Source organism: Lagenorhynchus albirostris, chromosome 15, assembly GCF_949774975.1.
Source record: "Lagenorhynchus albirostris chromosome 15, mLagAlb1.1, whole genome shotgun sequence".
NCBI lineage: Eukaryota > Metazoa > Chordata > Mammalia > Artiodactyla > Delphinidae > Lagenorhynchus > Lagenorhynchus albirostris.
The window spans coordinates 29880301-29903389 of record NC_083109.1 but is presented as its reverse complement, the minus strand read 5'-3'; the positions used below and the strand labels follow the sequence as shown (position 1 = coordinate 29903389).

The 23089-nt window shown below is 42.5% G+C and overlaps 1 protein-coding gene across 1 annotated transcript in view; it reads left to right on the top strand.

Annotated features, from left to right (window-relative positions):
* DNAAF9 (dynein axonemal assembly factor 9) overlaps positions 1–23089 on the top strand; it is a 148538-nt gene that overhangs the window by 65001 nt on the left and 60448 nt on the right. The window contains exons 10-18 of the mRNA XM_060123316.1: positions 1982–2117; positions 7218–7299; positions 8266–8302; positions 14271–14358; positions 15503–15579; positions 17536–17580; positions 17948–17993; positions 21511–21622; positions 22652–22722. Coding sequence (XP_059979299.1) covers positions 1982–2117; positions 7218–7299; positions 8266–8302; positions 14271–14358; positions 15503–15579; positions 17536–17580; positions 17948–17993; positions 21511–21622; positions 22652–22722 — 694 coding nt within the window. The remainder of the gene's footprint in view (positions 1–1981; positions 2118–7217; positions 7300–8265; positions 8303–14270; positions 14359–15502; positions 15580–17535; positions 17581–17947; positions 17994–21510; positions 21623–22651; positions 22723–23089) is intronic.

Genomic DNA, 23089 nt, shown 5'->3' with positions numbered 1-23089 from the left:
AGTGTCCAAGGGCTGGGCAGTGATCAACAGTGGCTTGTTGGGGAGTAAAAGGGATTGGGCATAAAGGTCCAGCCCCAGGAAGACATGGGAGCAATGAGGGTTGCTGCATTTGTTTTCTTGAAGTGTTTCCTTCAGTACCTCTTTTGCAATGATAATCAGGAGGGCCCAGCAGCGGATAGTTCCTCTGATGGATAAATGCGAGTAGATCTTTCCTTTCTTTTCTTCCCCAATTGCAGTCCAATCTGGTAATGAGACAGACTACCCTGGCTGGGACTCAGAGTCATCTTTTTCTGCACAGAGTCTCACTTAACTTGAATTAAGCATCAGAATAGAATCAGGGTCATTTTTACTTTTAACAGCCCCAGTTTGTCTGAAGCTTAAGGAAGTATGTTTAAGAACAATGAGAAGAAATGCAAAGGATTTTCCACATGACATACTCTAAGGGCAATTTAAGGAAAGGGTATGGGATAAAGAAAGCTGTCTTAGTCTGTTTTAGCTCCTGTAACAAAAATACCATAGACTGGGTAGCTTATAAACAACAAACATTTATTTCTCCATTATAGTTCTGGAGACTGGAAAGTCCAGGATCATGGCACTGGCAGATTTGGTGAGGGCCCACTTTCTCATAGATGGGTGTCATTTCACTCTAACCTCACATAGCAGGAGGGGCAAGGGGGATCTCTCTGGAACCTCTTTTATAAGAGTTTCTTTTATAATCTTGTTCATGAAGGCTCTATCCTTATGACCTAATCACCTCCCCAAATCCCTACCTCCTAATACCATCACTTTGGGGGTTAGGATTTTAACATGTTGAATTTTGGGAGAACACAACATTCAATCCATAGCAGAAACTATCTTTTTAAAATATCCTTTAGTCATTGACTATTTGTTGACAAATAGGTGTGACATACTAAGCAAGAGATACATGATTTAAAAATAAACCAGACACAGTCTCTTCCCTCATGGAGTGAATAGTGTGGTGGAGAAATAAGACGTTAATCAAGCAACCTCACAAAGAAATATGTAATTGCAAACTCTGATTGATGCCTTGAAGGAAAAAAGAACATGGTACTGTGAAGACCACACTGGAGAGCTGACCTCTGGGGGGAGATGAGATGTGAATGATGAGTAAAGATAATTAAGGGACAAAAGCAGTGGTCCTGAGATGAGAACGTAAGGAACATAAAAGAAATATGTGTCGAGGAACATAAAAGAAGATGAGTTTGGCTGGAGTGTGGAAGTTGGGAGAGAGTGGCCTTATATGGAGCTAAAGAAGTTGGCCAGGCCAGACCATGTTAGTCTTTGTTGGCCATGTGAAAGATTTCAGCCCTTCTCCTGAAAATAAAGGCTTTGAATGTTTAAAAGATTATCTTCTCTGCAATGTGGAGAATGGATTATAGGAGGGGAGAATGGATTATAGGAGGGCAGAGTGGAAGCAGAGTGGAAGGTAGGGAAACTCTGAGGAAGCATTGCAGCCAAGAGGAAAGAGGGAAGAGAGGGATGGGTGCAGGGACGGGTAGGTGTGGTGGTGAGAACATTTGCAACCCTACTTTCCTCCTTCCCTCCTAAAGCTACTTGGGAATGGTTAACAGCTCTATTGTTTGTCTACAGTGTGAGTATCACAACTGCTATCATTCTTGAAAATGTATATTTCTATCAAAATGCTATTGTATAAAACTGGGATTTTGCTCCATCTCTGTATCGTGGACAGCAAACTTACAGAACTTTCTCCTTAAGCAGCAGGACAAGCTAAAAATATAAACATGGCTTGGGTTTAGGTATGTCCCTATGGGTCAGTAGGAGGAGTCAAAGATAATCTGGTATCTCTTCCCAACCAGCAGGGAGCATTAGGTGGACTGTACTAATCACCTTGCTCAAACCACAGGATGACAGTCAGAGAAGCCCAAGAACTCACTCATTTGGAAGTTTCCCTAGCCAGTAATCTCTTCACTAATTACATGTTTTTGATTTGCCACTCTAGCCCTAATAGGCAGCCATTTGTTCTCTTTGGTAATCATTCCACACAAGAAAACCTGAATGCTGGCAACTTTAACTTCCCTTCTGAAGGGCACCTGGTACGCAGCACTGGTCCCAGCGGGAGCTTTGCCAAACACATGGTGAGTGGCTTGACTACCTGGTGCTTAATTGGTTTTATTATCAAATAGGGAGGAGGGGAGCTGGATAAATAGAACCTTTCCAACTAGTGTATTGATTTAACCTTGAACTTGAAGTTGTTTTGGTGTGAAAAGTGATTAAAAACTGACTGTGTATTTTTATATAAGTACTAGATATGATTTGAAAGTATCATATTTAATTTTTAAATATTGAAGGGTAAAGGTTAAAAAAATACTTTCACGAACCAAACTTTCAGTTATCCAAGTAGTATCAACAGTAGAATAAGAATTTTAAATTAACTTGAAAATAGACAGTCATTCCAAGCCTAAATTTGCTATGTCTTGACTGTTACATTTCAAGTGTTAAAAGAGAACTATCATCTAGAAATCTATATCCAGTGACAACCTCCTTCAGTAATGAAGGGGTAATAAAGACATGCTCAGATGAAAGAAAACTAAGAGAATTTGTTGCCAGCAGACCTACCCTAAAAGAATGACTAAAGGAAGTTTGGTCAAAACAAAGAAGAAATGATAAAAAAAAAAAGAAGGAATCTTGGAACAATAAGGAGGACAAAAGAACACAATGATAAAACCAGTACATTTTTTTGTATACTTGAAAATAGTGAATTTTATCTCAAAAAAATTGCAAAAAAAGAAACCAACCCCAGTGCACACCCACATTGTGGATGACTTAGCCAATTTCTGTTTTTAGGTCTGTATGACTCCAAAGCCAAAGGGCTTTCAGTCATTAACTCAGTAATCATTATTGAGTGTCTACTATGTGCCAGTCACTGTGCTAGGTGCAAGGAAAATATAGTCATGGTCTTTGCCTCGAAGGATCTCACAGACTAGTAGAAGAGTCAGTGAGGATGGTGCTGTGAAATGTTTGGAGCAATAATTTAGCCATCCATTACACACCTTAGAATGGCTGAAACACTGACAACACCAAATGTGGAGCAACAGAAACTCTCATTCATTACTGGTGAGAATGCAAAATGGTACAGCCACTTTGGAGGACAGTTTGGCAGTTTCTTGCAAAACTAAACATACTTTCAACATCAGTCATGCTCTTTGGTATTTACCCAAATGAGCTGAAAACTTAGGTCCACACAAAAACCTACATAAGGAATTTTTTCTTATAACATCACTTTTCATAATTGCCAAAACTTGGAAACTTGAAAGCAGCCAAGATGTCCTTCAGCAGGTGACTGGATAAATAAACTGTGTTACATCCATACAGTGGACTGTGTTTCAGTGATAAAAAGAGCTATCAAGCCACAAAAAGACGTGGAGGAACCTAAAATGCATATTGCTAAGTTAAAGAAGGCAATCTTTAATGGCTACATAGTATATGACTCCCACTATATGACATTCTGGAAAAGGTACAACAGTGGAGGCAGTAAAGGGAATTCCCTGGCGGTCCAGTGGTTAAGGATTCCACGCTCTCACTGCCACTGTCACTGCCGAGGGCCTGGGTTCAATCCCTGGTCGGGGGAACTAAGATCCTACAAGCCACGCAGTGCAGCCAAAAAAAAAAAAAAAAAAAATGGAGACAGTAAAAAGATCAGTTGTTGCCTGGAGTTTGGGAGGAAGGGAAAATAGATGGATCTTAGTGGATTTTTAGGGAAGTGAAACTATTCTGTATGATATTGTCATGATGGGCACATGTCATTATACATTTGTCATAACCCACAGAATGTACAATACAAAGAGCAAACCCAAATGTAAACTATGGACTCTAGTTAATAATAATTTATCAATATTAGTTCATCAGTTGTAACAAATATAATATTACAAGACAAATAATAGGGGAAATTGTGGAGGCAGAGGGAAGGACAGGAGATAATGTGGGAACTCTCTGTGCTTTCGGATCAGTCTTTCTGTCAACCTAAAACTGCTCTAAAAAAAAATAGTCTATTACCAAAACAAAAATGTAGCAGGTTATTTATACAACTTTCTGTAATAATTGGGGTTCTTTATTTTACAAACATGAAAACCTAATGAAGTCAAGGAACTTACTGAGACCTGGTCCTGGGGTGGTAGGGGGTCTAGTTATGAACTTTCATCTTCATTCAGCTCTGTTTCAAGGTGACATACTTATCTTTTCCATTTCTGTGCCATTTGTGAATAATTTACAAATTAACAGGTGATATTAAATCTGAAAATCCAGATTATCTGAGCAATTTTACATTACACATGCAAATTCTGTTGTACCAATTTCCTTTTTAATGTAAATGTCAATAACATTTTTTTTCAAGTATAGTCGATTTACAATATTGTGTTAGTTTCAGGTGTATAGCACAGTGATTCAGTTATACATATATATGTGTGTGTGTGTGTGTGTGTGTGTATATACACACACACACACACACACATATTCTTCAGATTCTTTTCCCTTATAGGTTATTACAAAATACTGAGTATAGTTCCCTGTGCTATACAGTAGGTCCTTGTTGGTTATCTATTTTATATATAGTAGTGTGTATATGTTAACCCCAGCCTCCTAATTTATCCCTCCCCTCATGCCCTTTTCCCTTTGATAACCATGAATTTGTTTTCTATGCCTGTGAGTCTCTTTCTGTTTTGGAAATAAGTTCATTTGTATCTTTTTTTTTTTTAGATTCCACATATAATATCATATGTATTTATCTTTTTCTCTCTCTGGTTTACTTCACTTAGTATGATCATCTCTAGGTCCACCCATGTTGCTGCAAATGGCATTATTTCATCCTTTTTTTGGCTGAGTAGTATTCCACTGTATATATATACCACATCTTCTTTATCCATTCATCTGTTGATGGACATTTAGGTTGTTCCATGTGTTAGCTACAGTAAATAGTGCTGCAGTGGACATTGGGGTGCATTGTATCTTTTCAAATTATGGTTTTCTCCAGTATGTGCCCAGGGGTGGGATTCCTGGATCACATGCTAGCTCTATTTTTAGTTTTTTGGGGAACCTCCATACTGTTCTCCATAGTGGCTGCACCAATTTACATTCCCACCAACAGTGTAGGAGGGTTCCCTTTTCTCCACACCCTCTCCAGTATTTATTATTTGTAGACTTTTTTTTTTGCGGTACGCAGGCCTCTCGCTGCTGTGGCCTCTCCCGTTGCGGAGCACAGGCACCGTACACACAGGCCTAGCGGCCACGGCCCACGGGCCCAGCCGCTCCGCGGCACGCAGGATCCTCCCAGATCGGGGCACGAACCCGCGCTCCGTGCCCCAGCAGGCAGACTCTCAACCCCTGTGCCACCAGGGAAGCCCCTGTAGACTTTTTGATGATGCCATTCTGACCAGTGTGAGATGATACCTCATTGTAGTTTTGATTTACATTTCTCTGATAATTAGTGATGTTGAGCATCTTTTCATGTGCCCTTTGGCCATCTGTATGTCTTCTTTGAAGAAATGTCTATTTAGGTCTTCTGCCCATTTTTGGATTGTGTTGTTTGTTTTTTTGATATTGAGCTGTATGAGCTGTTTGTATATTTTGGAGATTAATCCCTTGTCAGTTGCATCTAAACATCAATAAATTTGATGTTTATATAGGCTGACATAAATTTGTGACCTCATCTAAGGAAGCAGGTTTGAAATACATGGCACCTTAAAAAAAAACCTTTAGTTAGGGAAAATTTAGAAATCCAAGGAACATGTTTTGAGGAAATAAGCCTATTAACCAACAATTAGAATTATATACATGATTTTTCATTTAGGATCATGGCAGTATTGATCATATTCACTATGGTATAGTTTAGATTAGTCAGAATTAAATTTTTATTTCAAATCTACAACTTGGATTACAGAAGAATGCCATATATTCTCTTGTGACTTCCTTAATGGAGTAAAATAGAAGGAATGAATATTTGTGTCATATTTAGCTGTTTTTAAGATACTGTGCTAGGCTTCCCTAATGGCACAGTGCTTGAGAGTCTGCCTGACAATGCAGGGGACACGGGTTTGAGCCCTGGTCCAGGAAGATCCCACATGCCACGGAGCAACTAAGCCCATGCGCCACAACTACTGAGCCTGCGCTCTAGAGCCCGTGAGCCACAACTACTGAAGCCTGCACACCTAAAGCCAGTGCTGTGCAACAAGAGAAGCCACCGCAATGAGAAACCTGCACACCTCACGAAGAGTAGCCCCCGCTCACCGCAACTAGAGAAAGCCCTCGCGCAGCAACAAAGACCCAATGCAACCATAAATTAATTAATTAATTAATTAAAAAAAAATAAGATACTGTGGTAATTTCCTTTCCTCTATTTCTTGTGGTAGCATTTTTGCATTTTGTACCTACTATCCTAGGAACCCTGATGAGATTGTTGGATTTTCAAAAAAGAAAAGGACATCCATTTCCATCTGTATAAATGAACAACTAAGCAGGGAAGAAAAATAAGAATTTAAAAATCTAGAGAACTTATTTTCTCTTCTGGATGGCCTGTGTACAGAGATAAAATACAAGTGAAGGTGGGAACCTGGGTATCACCTCCTTTCCTGAATTTGTAGCTGCCTTCCCATATATGCATATCATGTCAGCCAAGGTCCAAACTGTGAAAGTTCTGCACTAAACATTAATGACAGTCAAAACCCAAGCACATTTTGTCTTCTTTTCTTTCTAAGTTGTTAATTCTTTAGCATCCTGGGCTGACCCAACAGCAGCCTCACAATGTAGCCAAAGTTATAAAACACACACAAGATACCTTTGGAAAAACAACAATTAAAGGTGACCTTTTGGGCTTCCCTGGTAGCGCAGTGGTTGAGAGTCCCCCCACTGATGCAGGGGACATGGGTTCGTGCCCCGGTCCGGGAGGGTCCCACATGCCGCAGAGCGGCTGGGCCCGTGAGCCATGGCTGCCGAGCCTGCGCGTCCGGAGGCTGTGCTCCACAACGGGAGAGGCCACAACAGTGAGAGGCCCACGTACCACAAAAAAAAAAAAAAAAAAAAAAAAAAAAAAAGGTGACCTTTTCCCCTATGCGTTTAAAAAATAATAAATCAGCTGTTGGTAAAATAAAATGGATTTCTATTAACTATACACTTTTTGTTTCTCTAACAGTACACACTTAAGTCCCTGCTCCTTTTTTACTTTTTTTTTTTTTTCTGATATCCAGGTAGTACAGTGTGTTTCACCAAAGGGACCCCTTGCTTGTTCAAGAACATACTTTTTTGGAGCTACTCATGTTCCTTACTTGGGTAAGTCCATATAAGTTGTCATCTCATCAACTTATCTAATGAAAAGTTTCTCCCATGAACTAGAAGTGGACTTGAGATTTACTACTTTCCTCAGAAACTCATTTTGTAGCCTGTAATTCCTTGTTGATGTGCCTAACACATTTCTCACAATGTATTTCAGGAGGAATAATTATCAGCTCAATATATATTAGGTCCAATCATGTGTGAGACCAAGTGCTTGGTATCAGAGGGAAGGCAAAGATGCGTCAGCTGTAGTTGGAGATAGCAGGAGGAGATATGGGCTGCAATGGGAGTTTGGATGACTCAGCCAGGTGCCTGTTGTTCTAGTGAGGAAGGTGAGGAAGAGCCATGGTAGAAGGGTACCCATAAGCTGGGAACATTGACAGGAGCAAGTGCTCTATGCTGAGGAGCCATTCAGAAAGGCTAGGCTGACTGAGGCTATCCTCTTTGCTGGGGTAACCAGAAGCTGCAGACATCCAAAGAGACAGAGAGAAGAACTCTTGAATGAATGAGGGTCCCAGCACTGTTCCACAGAGGAGAGTACATCAGAAACCAGGTTTTCTCCTGAGCATTGTTATATAAGCCAGGAAACTCTGAAAGAAGCATGACTTGGGTTGGATAATTAAGGAGGTGAAGAAAGAGGCAGAACTGAGCCTGCTTACTTATACCTCCTAATTTAAAAATTTAAAAATAAAAGCAAAAACATTCCAGAGATGAAGATTCTACATGTCTTCTCTGGTGTTTAGTGGTGATGCTGATTGGTTGTCAAGGTCAGTGTCAGGGATGATGGTCTGGGAGGATACTGGCAGAAACTAGGTTTCACCGTTGTTTGTGCTTGTACAGTATTTAACTCAAAAGAAAAAAAGTTCTTGACATCTTCAAATTAAGAAATTCTAGCCTCCTTGTGAAAGTGTTTGCATCTCCTGTAATCTTGTCACATTCTTAATACATGGTCCTCTTTCACAGGAGATGACAACAAGCTGCCCAAGAAAACTGAACAAATGTAAGTCTTCATTTCTATTACATTTTTTTCTTTCTCACATTGAGTTACTCAGATGTTGAGATTGTCCCATTTACCTCCTTTTGAGATCAGCATTGGGTAGGACATTTGGCTTAAGAGGTGAGCAGAGGGACGTTCCTGGTGGCCCAGTGGTTAAGAATCCACCTTCCAATGCAGAGGACGTGGGTTCTATCCCTGGTTGTGGAACTAAGATCCCCACATGCCGCAGGGCAAATAAGCCCGCACCACAACTACCGAGGCTGTGCTCTCTGGAGTCCACGTTGCTGCACCTAAGACCCAATGCAGCCAAATAAGTAAATAAATAAATAAATAAGTAAAATAAGTAAGTAAAGTAGAGCTGTGTAGTCTCCCAGAATGTCCCAGCCCCTGTCTTTCATCTTGAAGTCTAGGCTAGAGACACTGCCAGGTTTGCCATCAGCTCCTCTCTCCAGACTCAGAGACTTCCTGCCTGCACACCCATGCATTTAAGTGGCATAACGCTTCTTAATATATTTTCTATATAGTGCATTTTTTAATAGGGCTTTCCAAAAAATAAAACATCCTGAAACCCATTGGTAGAACCTGTGTGAAACCACATCTGGTCTGAGAGGTGTTTCCTCTGAATTTGACACTGAGACTTATGGAACAGAGCTAGGATCTCAACTCAGGCCATGCAACTCTCTAGAAAGGGCCTAGTGTTGACTTCTCTCCCGCCCCCCGCCCCCCAGTATAGCAGGAAACCAAAGACAAGAAGTAAACTCGTTAATGCTTGTCTGCTTGGGCTACCGTAAAAAATTACCACAGACTGTGTGGCTTAAACAACAGAATTTATTTTCTCACAATTCTGAGGACTAGAAGTCCAAGATCTAGGTACTAGCAGAGTTGGTTTCTGGTGAGGCTTCTCTCCTTGAGTTGCAGACCACCACCTTCTTAGTGTTGTGCTTACATGGAGAGAGAGAAAGATCTCTGGTGCCTTTTCCTTTTTTTTTTAAAAAAAAATATTTATTTATATTTTAGCTGCATTGGCACATGGGATCTTTCGTTGAGGTGCACGGGCTTCTCTCTAGTTGTGGCATGTGGGCTTCTCTCTCTCTAGTTGTGGCACACGGGCTCTCTGATTGTGGCACGTGGGCTTAGTTGCCCCATGGCATGTAGGATTTTAGTTCCCCGACCAGGGATAGAACCCATGTCCCCTGCATTGCAAGACGGATTCTTAACCACTGGACCACCAGGGAAGTCCCTGGCATCTCTTCCTTTTATAAGGATACCAATCCTATGGATTAGGAGCCCACACTTTATGACCTCCTTTAACTTTAATTACCTTTTAAAGGCCCGGCCCTATCTCCACATATAGTCACATTGGGGATTACAGGTTCCATATGAATTTTGGGAGGATGTAATCAGTCCATAATAATGCAGGAATTTCTGAATTCCATAAAGGGATTTTCTTTCAGAATTATGAAGGTAATAGAGTTCTGTTATTACCTAATTAAATATCCTAGCATAAACTAGTTAGGTCTGTGCTTCCCAAAGGCTAACAGTGACAGGCCACAGAGAATCATTTAAGGATCTTTTTTAAAAGATACATTTCCCAGGCTATAGTAGTTCTCAGAACTACTGAATCAGAATCTCTAGGGTAGAACCCATAAGGCTCTGTTGGAAAAATATAAAGTAATATAATCACACTTGAAAATTTGAGAAATGAGGGGAAAAAAATAAGATTAACCATAATTCCTCTTCTTAGACACGACCCGTTAGTATCTCTTTTTTTTAATACATTGATTGATTGATTGCTGCGTTGAGTCTTTGTTGCTGCGCACGGGCTTTCTTTCGTTGCGGTGAGCGGGAGCTACTCCTCATTGCAGTGGGCAATCTCATTTGAGCGGGCTTCAATGAGTGGGCTTATTGCGGTGGCTTCTCTTGTTGCAGAGTATGGGCTCTAGGCACGCAGGCTTCAGTAGTTGTGGCACATGGGCTTAGTTGCTCCATGGCATGTGGGACCTTCTTGGACCAGGGCTCAAACCCGTGTCCCCTGCGGACCAGGGTTTAAACCTGTGTCCCCTGCATTGGCAGGTGGATTCTTAACCACTGCACCACCAGGGAAGCCCCACACATTAGTATCTTAATGTGTATCTTTTTGTTGTTTTTTTTTAATTATACATATAGGTTTTGTGTAGCTGTAATTGTAGTGTGCATACAATTTTTGTGTGTGGGTTTTCTTTACGTTAGCAGCAAGTCAACCACATTCTCACGTGTTGGTGGATATGTATAGTCTTACTTTGCACTTGTTTGTGTTTCCATGCCAGCTGTGCTTAGCCATTGCCCTGGACCCTCATTCTAGACCCGTAGACATTTTGCTTAAACCAAAGTCACTGGTGCTCTACTTCAGGGACTGGTGTTGAGAGGTGCTTGGGCCCACATCAGGAGACTTGTTTAAGTCACAGGGCTGGTGGAATTGGGGCCTAATGGAGTCTACTGAAGGCAACAGCAGCACCATCCATGCATAGAGCAGGCCCTTCCCTAATCATGGGTCTCAGGCCTCCTGTCCAGGCCTTTCTATGAGTCAGAAGCCAGATAGCTTTGTACTGAACTCATGCCTTGAGGGTCTGTATAGGACAAGGCCAAGCAGGGGGTTGGCCTGAACCAGTGTTGGTACTGAGTGATGTTTGAATTAAGCTGGGTGAGGGAGGGAGTAAGGATATCTTTATATGTCTTTGGCCTCTATAAATCTTTGCCCTTAGTGTTGAGATGTGGAGGATTCTTGTCATACCTGGAAGTGGCCAAGCTGTTTGGCAGTGTCCCTGACGGGCACTTACCTACCTACCAGGACATACCCCTCTGACATGGCCTGGTCAAGAATCTTCAGGATATGTTGAACCTTGGAGCTGTCATTTTGTTATGTGTTGTTTCTCTTTTTCTTCTACCTTATTCAAATCTCTTACCTGCAATGCAGAGGTGTGGTGTGAGAGCCAAGGAGGAAATTGAAGGTGTTGGCAGTGTGATGTGGCACAATGGAAAGGAACCAGGCTGAGAGCAGACCTGAGTTCCTCTACAGGCCCTACTTGTTTCTTCTGTAAGATGAGAGTGTTAGACCAGATCATTTCTGTGTTCTTCCTGCTATCAAACTGTTGATGAGTCCAAGCTCGCTCTGCTCGCCACACAACAGGCCAATAAATCGGGAGACGAGGTGTTGAGGCAAGGAGTAGAGACTTTATTCGGCAGACCAAGAAGGTGGCCAAATAACCATCTTACCGGGGTTTGGATGCCAGTTTCTTTTATAGAATCAGAGAGGGAGAGGTGGTGAAGCAGTAAAGTAAAAAGGCCATTTGTCTTGCAGAATATCTCCTGCACTGGGAAGGGGTTGTGTTAATTTCTTCTTTTCTGCAGCCATTCACAGGTGGGCAGGGTCAGGATGTCTCTCTGTGAGCTGAACAAAGGCCTTTTAGTTTAACAGTCAGGCAGAGGGTCAGGGTTCCCTGTGGCAGGCCATTGTGTATGCTTACAGCTATAGATAGTGATTATAATAATAACAAAAGCAATGAAAAGCAAAGGTTAAAGTAAAAGAAACAGAACCAACGTGGAGTCAGAATTTGCTCTTCCCTGTTACAAAACTCCTTTCGCCTTCCTTTACCTGTTACAAGATTCTCAGGCTTAAAAATAAACATATTCTTAGATAAGGCAGTTACTTGCCAAACCCCTCCCTTGCCTTTGAGGCCTTGTGGATGAGCCCCTTCTCTCTGTAATTTTCCTAATAAGACCCTGGGTCTCCTTCCCCTAAGGCAATGGTTCTCAACCGAGGGCAGTTCTACCACATTACTCCCACCAGTCCCTCCCCAACCCCCCATCCCCAGGGATGTTTGGCAGTGTCTGGAGACATTTTTGCTTGTCACAACTGAGGTTACTACTGAGAGGCCAGGAATGCTTCTCAACATCCTATAATGCACAGGGAAGACCTCTCAACAAAGAATTAGCTGGCCCAAAATGCAGAGATTGAGAAACCCTGCCCAAAAGGGAACCAGACTTGGATTTTCTAGGAATCTTCATGGCATTCCCTGTCTGGCAAAGAAAAAAACCTTCCTTTTTAAATAAATTTATTTATTATTTATTTTTGGCTGTGTTGGGTCTTCATTGCTGCTCACTGGCTTTCTATAGTTGCGGCGATAAGGGGCTACTCTTCGCTGTGGTGTGTGGGCTTCTCATTGTGGTGGCTTCTCTTGTTGCCGAGCACGAGCTCTAGGCAGTCAGGCTTCAGTAGTTGTGGCACGCGGGCTCAGTAGTTGTGGCACGCGGGCTCAGTAGTTGTGGCTCGCAGGCTCAGTAGTTGTGGCTCACAGGCTCTAGAGTGCAGCATCAGTAGTTGTGGCCCACGGGCTTAGTTGCTCCGCGGCATGTGGGATCTTCCCGGACCAGGGCTCGAACCTGTGTCCCCTGCATTGGCAGGCGGATTCTTAACCACTGCGCCACTAGGGAAGTCCCAAGAAAAAAACCTTATAATGTCTTTGGGAAGTGTGAAGTCAGATAGGAAGCACAAAGTTGGGCAGGAGCAGGGGATGCTTCCCCTCAAAAGCATACTCTATTCTGTAGATCAGGTGAGCTATCTGTGGTCTCCGGCTATTAATTTGCATTTAGAGACTGTCATACAGAGTGAAGTAACTCAGAGAAAAGCAAATATATATTAAAGTGGTCTCCGGCTATTAATTTGCATTTAGAGACTGTCATACAGAGTGAAGTAACTCAGAGAAAAGCAAATATATATTAACACGTGTATGTGGAATCTAGAAAAATGGTACAGATGAACCCGTTTGCAAGGCAGAAAAAGAGACACAGACATAGAGAACAAACATATGGACATGAAGGCGGGGGTGGGGAAAGGTGGGGGATGAACTGGATGATTGGGATTGACATATATACACTAATATGTATGAAACAGATAACTAGGGCTTCCCTGGTGGCACAGTGGTTAAGAATCTGCCTGCCAGTGCAGGGGACATGGGTTCAAGCCCTGGTCCAGGAAGATCCCACATGCCGCAGAGCAACTAAGCCCATGTGCCACAACTATTGAGCCTGTGCTCTAGAGCCCATGAGCCACAACTACTGAGCTTGCGAGCCACAACTAATGAGCCCATGTGCCACAACTACTGAAGCCTGCCCACCTAGAGCCCGTGCTCTGCAACAAGAGAAGCCACCACAATGAGAAGCCCGCACACTGCAGCGAAGAGTAGCCCCCACTCGCCGCAACTAGAGAAAGCCCGTGTGCAGCAACAAAGGCCCAACACAGTCAAAAATAAATAAATAAAATTAAAACAAAACAAAACAAAACAGGTAACTAATGAGAACCTGCTGTATAGCACAGGGAAGTCTACTCAGTGCTCTGTGGTGACCTAAATGGGAAGGAAATCCAAAAAAGAGGGGATATATGTATATGTATAGCTGATTCACTTCACTGTACAGCAGAAACTAACAGAACATTGTAAAGCAACTATACCCCAATTTAAAAAAAAATTTTTTTCATTTAAGTGGAGCGAGTCTTCTCTTCAATTGGATAATCTCTTTTGCCCCCTGAGGGGTCCCACCCTGAGGTTCCAGTAGCAGCCAGCCCTTAGCAGGCCTGGGGAGGAGACGACTTGAAGGTGTGCTGTGGTTGGTTCCTGGAAAAGCAGCAAGTCTGTGTCATGATACCTTTCGGGTCCTCGTAGAGGGTCAGGGAGTCTACATAGTTTTCTTCTGTTGGATCACAAACAGGGAAGGTTGGTCTTTTGAGCAGAATTAAGAAAAGGTGGTTCTTATCATGGTTTAACAAGAGCAAAGTAAAAATTGGAACGGGGCATATAGCTTTTAAAAGGTCTAGAAATCAACAAGTTCTGTTATTATACTTTTCTCATTCTGTTTAAAAATCTGTTTCTTAGAGAATGTCATTTATGTGCACGCAGCTTGTGATGCTGTAGTTAACCCTTATTTTTTGTTTTTAAAGTAGGCTCTTGTCACAGGTGTATGCTGCTGTTATTGAGGCTGTTTTGGCTGCCATTGCATGTTATGCTAAAACTTCCAGTCTAACAAAGGTAATTTAAATACCGCATTTCTTTTTCCTTAGTAGTTATTTTAATGTGAAACTTTTTATCCATCTGTTTTTAATTTGGACACCTTATAGTACTTAATTTTGTGTGTGAACTTGGGCACCAAAGAGTTGCCTTTAGTGTGCTGAGCTTGTCTTATGAATGACAGCTAATCAGCACTTCTTTGTAGATATCTGGTTGTGTTAAAAAAAAATCATTCTGTAGTCTATTGTTTTACTTAGCAGTTTTTTAAAAGTCTTTCAAAAGTTAAAAAATAAAGAAAAATATAGATTGTTCTGTGAATTTTAATAAAGTTAGATAAGTTGATTTTGAGCTACATAGTTTTATTTCCTGTAATTCTGTGTTTTAAAAAATTAACTAAAGATTAGAAATTCTAACTTGTCTTTCCTAGACAGGCACATGTGTTCCCTTTCTCTGACCGTTTACTTCCTTGCTGTTTTGTGGTTAACCTGCTGTGCTGAGTTGGATTCTATATCTGACCCAGTGACAGATGAGAACGAGTTGGCTTGATGCCTCCCAGTGCCAATAGGACCTTTCCTGAAGCAAACCATTTGACATTGGAAAGGTTGTGTTGTAGATATCAAAGAGACTATCGCCTAGTCACCAGTTCCTTGTCACCAGTTCCTTGCCATCTTCCCTCCTCACTGAACTTGATTCCCCCTGTACTTGGGATTTCTCAGCCCTTTAGCTGAAAGCTTATGCAAAACAGTAGGTTATTCTTCAGTATCAGTTCTGCACCTTTGTTTTTTAACTGATTTTTTATAACTTTAGTTATTTGAATGTGCTTAGCATCTGGGCAGAAACACTGAGGGCAGTGATATCTTGAGGGGAGGAGAAAGCGCTTTTCCAGGCCTCACAATGGCACCGTCCCAGCTGGTTACAGGTCACCAGATCAGGTTCCAGTGCCCACCTGCCTGAATGAAGTGTTTTCATGTGAACCCAGACCAAAGAAAGCAGGCTCCTGTTTCCCCTGACAAGATGTTTTCACTTTAATCTATTGATGTATACAAAGTAGTCACTTAGAGGGGATGGGAAGTGTTCTCCTGGCCATATGTGAGAAGGGCCCTTCTAAGTGTATTCTTTCCTGCTGTGAAAGCTAATTGTCTCTGTTTTGTTACTGATTTTACAGGCCAAGGAGGTAGCTGAGCAGACCTTTGGATCTGGGTTAAATTCCTTTGAGTTGATGCAGTTTAAGGCAGCCCTACAGTAAGCAATAACTGATATTGTCTATAAAAGCTTTTCTTTAATGTTTGTGTTTTAAAAACCCTTTTCTCCTTTGTATTTGATATTCTGTCTCCCCTTTGAGAAATGTTCCAGTAAATCAATAAGATATGTGAAGGAGAGTCATTCATGATCAGGGTTTTATTTGAGAGGCCAAGGAGCCAAGGATGGAGGAACTGTTTGAGAGTCAGACACACTGCCTGAGGCTGGAATGGGAAGCAGATCAGTATTAGAACTGACAGACCTGGGTTCAGAGGTTAGAAAGATGAAGCTGGGGACATGAGTGGTGAGGTTTGTTAGGATTAGGGGCCCTGGGCACATGAAGATGGTCACTGCTTAGAAGAGAGTTGCCCTGAGCCTCATCTGCCTCTCAGATGGTAGAAACCCCTGAGCCTGGCCATGTCTCAGGGTCTAGAAGGTCTGGGAATTTGGCTTCCTGGCAGTCTTCCCATCACACATGTCCTGGCATATCACAGTGGATCTCTGTGTAGTCTTTGTCCATAGCTAAACCTTCTTGAACCCAGTCCACTCAAGCTTCTGTCCCATATGAGGACAACTTGGTGTACTTTTTTGTGAAGGAGACAAAAGACACCAATATCAGAGAGTTTCTTTAAGGACACTTCTGGGATGTGCCCTGTGGTACCTCAGTTCCATACCCCACATTTTCTTACATCTGCAGCCCTGGGTAGTGAGAAGGAACATTTGGAAAACTAAGTTAGTTAATGATCTAACAAGAAGAATTCTATTGCTATAGCTCCAGGAGTGTAGGAAAGAACCAGAACTCTTTGGTGCAAAGCTGTAGGCTTGCTTCAGGTTTCTTTTCCTTTCTTCTGGGTCTTCTGAATCTTGTAGCTCTGACCACGAGAGGGGAGGGCTAGAGGAAATTTGGTCCCTTAAGGCTGTGTGCTGACCTGAACTGTCTGTTCCTGGCAGACCTGAGTTTAAGGAAGCTTCTTTGCTTTCCAGCTGTGTGACCTTGGGCAAGATAGGGAGCTCTCTGTGCATCTGTTTCATCATCTTCCTGCCCTGTAGAGTGATTGGGCAAGTGAATGGGAGCTGCTGTCTCCGTGGGTTCTCCTCTCTTATCATCGGCATGGCTGACAAAGTCATTCCATTCCTCCTGTCCTCGGGGCCTTGCCTAGCCCACTCTGCCTTTCTAGGGCAGGCCACACTCTCAATCCCATGGCCTCCTGTGCATGGGGTGTACCACCCTGGCTGGAGGAAAGAACAAGGAGAGAATACATTCCAGGCAATAGGAGGAGAGTCTTCCAGGGCCAGCCCTCCACCCAAGAGCCGCACTTCCTTCTCTTCACATGGTCACTTCCCTCAAACTGCACCAAATTAGCAAATCTTCTCCCAAGAGGGACACGGGAAGTTAGCATATGACTGACTAGTACTTGTTAAGGCAAAAAAATTAAATTTAATTCAATTTAGAAACTTTCTTTTACAAAAAGAGTTGATGCCAAAAGGGTTTTCTGGTTATTCCTCAGTTCTGAAGGCCTGACCATGCCCATTATTACATAGCAGTTGACTGTGGGTAGCAGTCTGACTCCGAGCAGGGCTGGCAGCTTGACTTCAAAGGTGGTGAAGAGGAGGAGGAGCAGGAGAATATGTCAAGCTGTGGGCCAGAGGCCTGGGGCAAGTAGAGGTTTACTCTCAATCTGCCATGGATGACAATCACATAGTTCTCTCCTGCTCTGTCCAAGAGTCAAGATAGCCCTGAGAATCTGCACAGAGGCAGGGCCGTGACTGGAGTCAGACACTGACCCCATGTTTGCTGATGGCATGATACCCTAAGGCAGGTAAGGACGACACACACCTCACTGGTGGCTGTGAGAGCCCAGCACAGGTGCATTGCAGTGGCAGGTGTCTGGGGAGGATGCCAACACAGTGGTCACAAAAGCAGACTGACTTTTGTTTTATTTTGTTTTGGGTCTACAGCTCCAAGATGGCTTTTCATATACATGCTGTGAATAATCAGGGAAGGTAAGTATATGTTTATGGTGTGTCCTCACTGGGGGCAAGTTTTAGGAGCAAAATGAAGAGCAACTACCTTGTAACTGCTGGCATGGATGATCTTTTCACCCTTCTACACCTGGCAGTGGCATCACTCCAGGGCTGGGCTTGGAGGTGGCTGTGCTCAGCTGAGGCCCTTTGCCCTGAATGCTTTCCACTGAAAGACTAGGGTGGGTTGGGGGCTGAACCTAGTTCCCTCCAAGTGGAATTCTGCATACATGCAACCCAGTGTTTTGAAAATCCCTGAGAGAGATCTGAGTGTGAGTTGCTTCCAAGTTGAAAAAAAGAGAACACTGTAAATTTAATATATGTCTCTCCCATCAATTTCCTCTTGTAGAATTGTGCCTCTGGACAGTGAAGATAGCTTATACTTTGTGAAGACGGTAAGCAGAGCTGTTACAGGTCAGCTGGCAGGGAATGGCCTGTAGAGGACCATCTACAAGGGGTGAGGTAGGAGTGGGTGGGAGTCTTAGGCAGCCCACCCCTTACCTGAGAAAACTAGTCTACTTTCAGGACTGTTCCAGCTGCAGTGGTGGTGAGCCTGTGCTTTCTGAGGGTGTCCAGCAGCTGTACAAGGCTTACCACATCCACACTCCCATGTCTAGGTGCCCCTTGGGTGCAGAGTCTTAGCTGGGGAAGGGGGGGGTGAGGGTGTGGGGGTGGTAGACACCTCTTCCTGAGATTAGGAAGGCTTCCTCCAAGTGGCTGAGGTTTCTCTGACCTCACATGGAAATGGGAGCTGATGACAAGCCTACCTCAACACAGACCAAGTTTTCAGTGGCTTCTCTGTGTTCCAAGGCCTGTGTTGATGCCCTTTTTTAAAAAAAAATTAATTAATTAATTAATTTATTTATGGCTGCATTGGGTCTTCGTTGCTGCCCGCGAGCTTTCTCTAGTTGGGGCGAGCGAGGGCTGCTCTTCGTTGCGGTGCACGGGCTTCTCATTGCGGTGGCTTCTCTTGTTGTGGAGCACAGGCTCTAGGCACGCTGGCTTCAGTAGTTGTGGCGCGTGGGCTCAATAGTTGTGGCTCGTGGGCTCTAGAGCATAGACTCAGTAGTTACACGGGCTTAGTTGCTCCGCAGCATGTGGGATCTTCCTGGACCAGGGCTTGAACCCGTGTCCCCTGCATTGGCAGGCAGATTCTTAACCACTGCCCCACCAGGGGAAGTCCTTATGCCCTTATTTAACAGGCGCTTATGAAAATAAAAACAAACTAACGTTAAAAAAAAAAAAAACTGGGCCTGAGGCTCCTATGAAGTGGGGTAGTGAGAACAGAGCTTTGTGACCTATGTGCTGAAGGCAGAACTAATGGGCCAAGGGAATGGGTGTAGAGATGCAGAAATATTGGTCCCTGAGGTGAGCTGGCGTGGTCTTGGGGAGCCAGGGTTTCTAAACCAGTTGCTCCCAGCCACATCCAAATCCTCTGTTTACCCCAGTGTATCCTGATATGAAGAAAATTGGCAAGCAATGCATAGGAGGATGGTGGACATCCAGCCAAGATTCTGGTTGTAGTATATATGGGTACAAGTTGTACCTTCAGTCCATTCTGTGGCTACTGCCTGAACCTTAATTTCAGTGAGCTTTTGGTCATAGGGAAGTGGGTGGGCAGATGTGGATGACTTGGTGCAAATGCATGCCCACTGCCATCACCAGGGGACAAGCATAGTGTTATCTCATCTACAGAGAGTGATACAACATGGGTAATTTTTTAAGGTTGTGAGTAGTTTCTGTGTATATAACATACCTGCTCCCTGTCTCTGTCAGTATTTTGTGGTGATGTTCTTTTAGAGCTAATGGAGACTTTTTTGTGACATTATTAAGACACTGGGAAATACTTTCTGATATTTAGGTAATAATACTTTGTCTCCTTGCTGGACTTTAGTTTCCCTGACTTCTCTTCTTAGACTCTCGTGCAGTGCTCTGGAAGATGCTTTGCACTGGAGTAGGTGATTAGCAGTCCAGTAGAATCATACTACTGTGTTAAGTACACATTCAGCAGCAGCTAATGAAATAGGAAAGAAAAGATAGGATGTTGGTGCTTTCTGTCCAAATCCTATCCTCCCTTCCAGGCAAAGATGAAGTTCTGTCTCCTCCTCCAAGCCTACCCTACTGATTTCTCCCTACAAGTACTGTATTCCTATAGGAATACATAATTAGGGAATAAATTACATAAATTAGGGAGTAATTCTATAGTAATGTGTCACATGATGACTTCTATGTAAGAATGCTCTTGTCTCTCCAGCTATACTTTATAGGTTTCCTGAAGATAGGAACGATGCTTCATATTTTTTCTCTCCCCATGCCACATGTGGGAAGTACATAGCAAGTGTCTAAAAAATACTACATGTATTCTTTTTAATGTCCTCTCTCCCCTTCCTCAACACCAGAGGCCAAATAGGGAAGTGGGGGATTAGGAAACCACAGGATTTGTCTTCCTAATTGATTTGGGAACCTAACTGATCATTGTCACTTAAGAGGAACCATGTAGCCCAGGAAGGTTCTGTGTCTTCAGATACTAAAAATTCTTTGAAACAAATTTAGATAAACCTTCCAGTTGTCATGCCTAATGAGAAAGTTAACTGAAATATAAAGCCTGTCTGTCACTTTGTACATTCCTTTATCACAACGACATGGATGATTAAGGACTTTAACTATGGTTTTTTTCCTTTCAACTCTTCTGCCATCTTTTTGTTTTCTTCTTTATAAATTTATTTATTTTTTATTTATTTATTTTTGGCTGCGTTGGGTCTTCATTGCTGCGCGGGCTTTCTCTAGTTGCGAAGAGCGGGGGCTACTCTTCATCGTGGTGCTGCACGGGCTTCTCATTGCAGTGGCTTCTCTTGTTGCAGAGCTCAGGCTGTAGGCGCACAGGCTTCAGTAGTTGTGACACATGGGCTTAGTTGCTCCGCGGCATGTGGGATCTTCCCAGACGAGGGCTCGAACCCGTGTCCCCTGCATTTGCAGGCAGATTCTTAACCACTGCACCACCAGGGAAGTCCCCTGCCATCTATTTGAGAATCTAACAGTCCCTTCAAGAGGCCTAGGTCTTTTGTCTCTGTACTGAGGATAGAGCAGGGATCCCATATGAGGACAACAAGGTGTGAAAATGAGCTCTGGCTTTAGGAGCTCTGTACCTGGCCATTCAGCATCGTCAGGCCAGGAAGGCCAGGAAGTGCTCATCGTGCAGCTTATCCTATGTCCTTCACCAGATCTTCACGGTCATCTCAAACTCTAACTCTGGCTTGTACCAATTTCTGCATTTCCTCTGCTAGATTCATCTCAGAATTATGTCATTTTCAGTGGTTTTTAACTAAATTATAGCCTTCTTACCAGCCATTCAGGAGCTTTCTCTGAGTTGCTCTAGTTTTTTTCTGGCCTGCTGAAGCCTCTATTTTTATTTGTCTTGGCCATTAAAGCTCGAACAGCTTTCTTTTAATTTTTTGGTACTGAAAGGAGCATTTGCATGTTTTGACAGGTATCCAGAAATATCCATGAAGACATGTATCCCCCTTTCCAGATTTGTTAAGAACTCGAGCCCAAACCAAAGAAGGAGTGGATGAACATGTAGACACACTGGGATGTGACACTGGTCATGGTTAAGAAGGAAGGCTGTTGCATTGCCATTTAGGGAGGATAAGCAATTTGAGGGAATTTACAGAAACTTAAAGATATTCTTCATCTAGCCCAAGTCTGCCTCTGACCAAGGAGCAAAAGCCTAGGTGATCCTGAAGTCCTCTCCCAGTTTGAGATGTATTTCAAGATATACTTGAGTTTTCCTTAGAAATTCTCCAGTATTCTTTTGCCATGTGCCTTAGTATTTTGTGGTCTGTTTCTTATGGATTTTTCCCTGTATGTTTAGGACTGACAATTGGACTAGCTCTGGTTTCTTATTTGATACAGGCTTGTATGACCATCTATGACATTCCTGACTTGCTGGGAGGAAGTGGGTGCTTAGGATCTGTGGTCTTCTCAGAATCATTTTTGACATCTCAGATCTTGGTTAAAGAAAAGGGTAAGTGTATGTCATCTTTGGAAAGCAAAACTTGAACTTGTTTATATGTATATATATATTTTTGGCAAAATAAACCATAAACTAAATCAAAAGACCAGCAATAAACTGGTGAAAAGATTAGAATACTTAAAATAAACAAAGGGTATATTTCCTAATTTATGAAGAGCTTTTATAAATTGAGAAGAAAAAGACAAGCTACCCCGTGGTAAATGGGCAAAAAATATGAGCAGGCAGTTTACCAGAGTGGAAAACAAAAAAAAAATTTTAATATTTTAAAAATATATATATTTTAATGTTTATACATACACAGACACACATAATTGACCCCTGAACACAGGTTTAAACTACACAGGTCCACGTATACACAAATTTTTTTCAGTAAGTACATACTACAGAACTACATGTTCCATGGTTGGTTGAATCCGTGGATGTGGAACTGTGGATACAGAGGGCTGACTGTAAAGTTACACATGGATTTTCAACTGTGCAGAGGATCAGTACCCCTAGCCCTCACATTGTTCAAGGGTCCACTGTTATGTATATGTATATATATATATATGAATATGTACAGCCTTACTAGTAGTCAGGAAAAAAGCAATTTGAAATAATAATTAGCAAATTATGTTAGCAAAAATAATTTTTTTTTACCCATTATGTTAGCAAAAAATTCTAGAGAATGATAATATCCAGTGCTAGTAGGATGAGCTTGATAATGTTTTGTTTGGTTTTTAATATGTACATCTGTACTACCTTGACAAAAATTAAAAGTGTAGATAAAATGGACTCTTTATTTAAATATGTATTTCTATTTGGTGTAAAAAGAACAGAGTTAATCACATGGGGAAGCCTTTCTCCATCCCCTCATTAGACTCCCTGTACCCAAATGAGGAAGTTTTCATTTTCTGAAGGCCTCAGACTCTGTATACTAATAAGAGGAGCCCTCACTCCTGAGAAGGGGAAGCAGTCTGGGGCCTGCAAGGTGGGCTCTGGTCGTGGGCAGTAACCGGCATATCTATGGTCTTCCTGCAGATGGCACTGTTACCACAGAAACCAGCTTCATAATCCTGACAGCTGCCATACCCAGATTCTGCTCCTGGCTGGTTAGTGTCATTCATCAGGTGAAAGTGGACATAAACGTGGAGAAACTGGGGAGAACGTTTAAGAAAGAGCCTCTTCATTGGGTCCTGGTGGGATGTCAGATCCTTACCTAGCCACTTTTCAGGAATAGAAGTTTTTATCTCTGCTCTTTTTCTTTATACAGACGAATCTAGTTTCTTTAACTTTCTTATAATCTTGGAAAAGTTCCAAAAGAAAGGAACTCAGTTATCTGGGTCCTGTTAAATTGTGAAAGGGAAAAATTAACACCCTCATTTTACAGATGAGGAGACTGAGGTTTAGAAATTGACCAACCTGTCCAAGGTCACAGGGAAAGTGAGAAGTGGATCATGTGCTCCCTTTTCTGGTCAG